This window comes from Ptychodera flava, chromosome 3 (assembly GCF_041260155.1).
Source record: "Ptychodera flava strain L36383 chromosome 3, AS_Pfla_20210202, whole genome shotgun sequence".
Taxonomy (NCBI): Eukaryota; Metazoa; Hemichordata; class Enteropneusta; family Ptychoderidae; genus Ptychodera; species Ptychodera flava.
In genome coordinates, this window is record NC_091930.1 from 1,464,695 (window position 1) to 1,470,000 (window position 5,306).

General features: G+C 38.0%; 1 protein-coding gene across 1 annotated transcript in view; it reads left to right on the forward strand.

Annotated features, from left to right (window-relative positions):
- Window positions 1-219: 219 nt before the first annotated feature.
- LOC139129422 (uncharacterized) overlaps window positions 220-5,306 on the forward strand; it is a 16,817-nt gene continuing 11,730 nt past the window's right edge. Inside the window, exons 1-4 of the mRNA XM_070695062.1 lie at window positions 220-337; window positions 595-645; window positions 930-1,304; window positions 1,840-2,323. Of these exons, the coding sequence (XP_070551163.1) occupies window positions 235-337; window positions 595-645; window positions 930-1,304; window positions 1,840-2,078 (768 nt within the window). The 5' untranslated portion in view covers window positions 220-234 and the 3' untranslated portion in view covers window positions 2,079-2,323. The remainder of the gene's footprint in view (window positions 338-594; window positions 646-929; window positions 1,305-1,839; window positions 2,324-5,306) is intronic.

Below are 5,306 nucleotides of genomic sequence, written 5' to 3' on the forward strand. Positions count from 1 at the left end.
ATCGCCGCCATGGCTAGCGGAAACCAGTGATCGTTCCTGCGATGTCAGAATGTGACATGTTTATTCGAAAATACTTACCTTTGTACCGAGATAATATGGTCGTGGACATGCGATGCGGTCCAAACAATTACGCGATAGGATCGTACATATCCTGCAAAACTACAGTGTGTACATGAAGCAAGCAGGGAGGTCAGGCGTGTCCTGCAGGAAGACCTCGCGAAGAAAATCGAGGAAATGAATAGTATGCTGGTAGATGAAGTTAATATACATGTGCAACTCTCAAGAACACCACAAGTGGCAACCTCAATTTCCAGTAGTGATGCTACACTGGATTACGGTAAGACTGTAAATTCCTTTACATATATTAGAAGACGCGGTCGTGCATTTGACTCAAGCGACAATTTCATTATTTCATGCAACATGCATTCCTCGTTTATGTTATGACAATGTTTACGTTTTCGTTCGTCATTAGCAAGTGAATAAAATCTATAATTTTATTTTCAAATTACCTCCCAGTATCACAATACAAGCTACTTTGCATTGTGCTTTTGTAACAAAATGCTATCATCTTTCTTATTGATATTGGTTCATCAGCCTCATCTACATCACTGGACATCCACACAGAGAATGAACAACGCAATCTGGGTAAGCAGCTTTAGCAGTTACGACTGGTGACAGCATTGTTTATCATTGAATTGTACAAGTTGATTTTTTAAAAATAACGTTGGCATGAAAGTATAAATGAAGGTTGCATCCCATGAGATTAAGATTAATTTGTACTATGGGGAATTCTAAACTGTAATTACATCTATGTGTTTTCTTTCTTCCTGTATGTATTCAGTCAGCAACATGGTCTATACAAAATGCAACAAAATTATTTTAGTAAGACAAATGATATTTTTCTTATGCATTCCCTGTGTTCCCTTCAGCTACAGTGAGCTTGCAGATCAGCCCTTCATATGGAAACTCTGTAAACGGTGAGTCTATGTCTCACGTGGAAGGCTCGTTTTACCAAGAGCATCAACCCGAACAAATATGTCAACTGATTAGTGGTGTTCACGATGATCTCGATGTCCTGACAGTAGAAAAGGGTTGTCTTCAGTATGTGATGAATTGTGGATCATTAGAAGCGCTGGAAGCTCTTTGGAATGAGTATACCAGTGGACGACTGGACGAAACCATCCATGCTACAATCATCACACCAACACTACTCAGCAAGATTCAAGCTCACTACCTAACCCTCGATATCTACATTCCAGTACAGGAGTATTTACTCTGTAAGAGGGAACTGCCACTGATCTCAGGTGATTTAAACCCAATTCTTCGTTATCTGCTTTTTGACTTAAAAAAGAAAGTTCATCGTGTCTTTTTTGTATTTATGACGGGTGGTCCTACTTGTAACAGTAGTAAAAGTTTATTTCAGCTGACAAAGATATATGGTACACGCAAGATGTCACATAACTGTTAACCAAAAATCACAATAATGCACTTGTTAGCAGTAGGCATCTGTAAAGAGATAAGTGATTTGAAAATCCGCTGCTGTAAAATCATACATGACATTATAAAGTTAACAAGGTTTTTGACTTGGATGACTATCAGGGGTTTAACCTTACCAAATTGCTGGGGAGAACCTAGCTTAGCTAGGATTTGGATTTTAAAATATTGACAGTTGGAAAATTGCAGGGGTGGTTCCCCTCCCCGCAGACAACGGCCTTTACTATGCTACTATAATTGAATTAAATTAAAGAAAGTTCTGATTATTTTGTATCAAATTACAATTACACTTTCCGGTGTACACAGGTTTCATTGATTGCTGACAACATTTTTCTTTTTCCGCAGGTTCTGTGACGATGCCATCTCGTCGTCACAGTGTTGGTGCAACAACTGAACCGAGAGCTGTTCCATGTCACCGTGCAGAACTAAACGGTACAGTGGACACTCTAAATCTGATTCTGTCACATCCCCAGATGCAAATACAAGACGGTAACGCCCACTCCACATTGTTCAGTCGAGATGACTTCCATGTCGAAGAATTGCATCACTACAAAACAAGTTTACGAAAACACATGGCAAAGTAACAACTGACGTCTATGTCCAAGAAGCAAGGCTCGGAGCATACCAGACCAAAATGGACGCACTTGTCAGGGATTTCACTGCTAATCAACACATATCGGGCAGATGGAGAATGCTACGGAATCTGACTTCATCGAGTTAAAGATAGGGACCACTAACTGCAGCCGTCAGAAGATGGTGGAATTGCGTGAGGATAACGAAGTGTTGACTTTGTACAAGTTGAAGGGTGAGCTAGGACGCGTCACTGAAGGTAAGTAAAGCTTTTATGAAGAGAAACAATACTCGTTAGGGGTGGACCATTTGATGATATCCGGGCGGGGGAGTTGGCAGATTTGAGGGGGGAGGGAATCCGAGAGGTTGCCTTTTATAAATCCACAATGTCGATGTGCCATATGCAGCGCACCCTTTGTTCATGACAATGCCATAACATATGAAATGACTACATTTCATTTAAAGCGTCCTGATTGACTAGTATTCTAACTGACACTTTCGCTGTTGTTTTACGTGAACCAAGTATTTCAATCTGCAGCATTAAGGCGCATCATTCATTTTGTGCATATGCTGCAGTTTCTGATCCTTACACCTGAAAATATCTTGACTACTCAATTCAGCTTGTTCACATAGCCTGCATTGGATATCCTGTGTCCATTGCTGTTCACTACAATGATGTGCTGGGCTTATCATAACTTGTGAACCAATGTATTTGTGGTACATAAAGGGGTTCCCGCAGTCACCCCGATATGTAATGTTTCTTTAACTACTCTTTTCTAATTTCTAACAACTTTACGACCAACAATAGCAATTTAATATGGCGAGGGTTAGACAAGGGTACTAGAATTTGACAGAAATAGATCTAATAGACTTATAAATGTCCTAATAATAACTTATGATTTTGTTTGTCGCTCAAAGCATGTTATCGGATACACCTGTTAATATCCAAATAGATGCTGCATTCGAAAATGAATAGCGATACCCTGAATTTGAACCAATGTATCATAAACTTTTGAAACAGAAATACTAAGCACTTCTGTAGCATGTACATATACTGAAGCTGCGCTTTGATTTGTTTTTGTATTAAATTGCATTTCTTTGCATTAATTGTGAAAAAAATATATTTACCTATTTGGATATTCACTTGTCTCTGCTGACATGGCAATGATTGGAATTAAGTACATTTTCGATCAGATTCGGAAATCATTTTGTGTCTTATGTATTTTGAGTCTTCATGAAAACTATGTTTAAAACACTCAAAATGGCAACAAGATAACTCCCTTTTACTATGTAAAATTCAAAATTTCTGTATCAGAAGGAAAACACCCAAAAAATCCACTAATTGGATTAATTGTGTCATTTCAGTATTCAACTACCTCTATGCATTTGCAGTCTTTCAAATCCTTGTGCCGCATGTTTTTAGCCTGCTGCCTAGAACAAACTTAATCATAGTGGTAATGGTTTTCTTATAGATTGAAACGTCGATGACTTCTTATTTGCCTCCATAAGTAATTTTGCTGTAGTAAAGAATTCTTGTATTTTCTTTCCAACTTCCAGACATTCTGAAGCAGATGCTGTTTGCCTTTAGTACGATATAAACTTTGTGCTGCTTTACCTTCATTTCCTTATTCAGTTTGGCATGTGAACAGCAATTACTGGCATTCAGCACACGTATTCGCGCGAAAATATTTCTCTCAAACGGGAAATAAGAATGAAAGAGGCCTGGATATATACAGTAAGAAATACAGTTCTTTGTGAAACAGGGAGTAAAAAATAATGTTCCTTAGTCAATCCTTCACCCCCATACAGAATGGTCCACCCCTTAATTAGAAAAGCCTTGTCAAAACATACCACAAATGTATATATTTTATGACTGATGCGTGTCTAAAAAAGCACATGTTTTGTAAACAGTCTTGTGTATCATTCCTTTAGAGAACATTTTCATTTTAATCAATTACATTTATTTTTATTGCTTCATATTCACGGTCTTTGATAGCAGAGCCATGTCCAGAGAATGTAACCCTGCCAAATTCCCTCGCACTGGAACTGTTAAAACTGAACCTCGTATATATAAGACTAAATCACAAATAGTTGTTACACAATCATTCTTCAAAACTTGTGCGTACCACGCATTATTTTTCAGCGTTTTTTTTTTTTGTAGTCACGTACGTGATAATACATATTCATTTTCCGGCTACGACTCCTTGATTCCAGTTTAACCAAAAAATCTAACGACAACGTCACAAATATAAATAAATTCAATAAAAATTTGATGCCAAGATACCAAGTTTCAGTCGATAAGTAGGAGATAGTTTTCCAAAAAGCTTTTGCGAGAGCACTCCGGATTCGTCTAAATGAGGGTTGAAATCTAAGAAATCGCTGACCCGTAGTGGTGTGTAGAGATTGATGAAGTGATCGCAAACGAAGTTTGTGGGTCTCTAGGAGCTGGGCAAAAATACGAATTCGAATATCACGTAAGTGGAAGCCTACTGAAATGTTGTCATTTATCCAAGAATTTTGAACGCAATAGGTACCAAGTACATTCTCTTTAGGCTGTGTTCACGAACACCTCTTGGCAAAACTCTGAGCTAAAAGATGGGGGGTCTTGAAAAACAGAGAAGCTGAAAGGGAGACTTGAAAAATATATAATGGAAGGGCTTTTTTGTGAGAATCACAGTAAGAGGCCAAAGGCGACTAACTAAGACATTTGTTGTAAGAAAATACAAAGTCGCTCAAATTTGATCAGAATTGGTATATACCAGTATGGGTTACCAATGATCAACAATAAATGTTGTTTCTATCTGTTCAGTGGAGGAAAATTCTACGTTGATGTTATGACATAATTTCTGCACAGTACAACCAGAAAAACGACAAGAAATATTTAAACCAGAAAAACAAGAATGACAAAAGTAATTAAGGTCTAACTTTAGGTACTGGAGGTCAACTTTAGCAACATACATATCAGAAACAAGCCCCTCTTAGTTTAGTATAAACGGTCTTCCCTATCTACTGTCTATGGTTGCAGCTGGTCAGTTAATATGTAACAGTTCATAAACAATGACAGGAAATGAGTCAAGATCAGTGGACTTTGCCTGTTTCTCAATGGCATGCCTCTTGCAGGATTTCACTTTTTCTTACCTCATTTGCACATTTTTGACACTGATGTGTTCATTTGAACAAATTCACATCTCAACCCCTGCATCTACCTGTACACCAAATACTGAGATGGTAGCTTTGGCGGT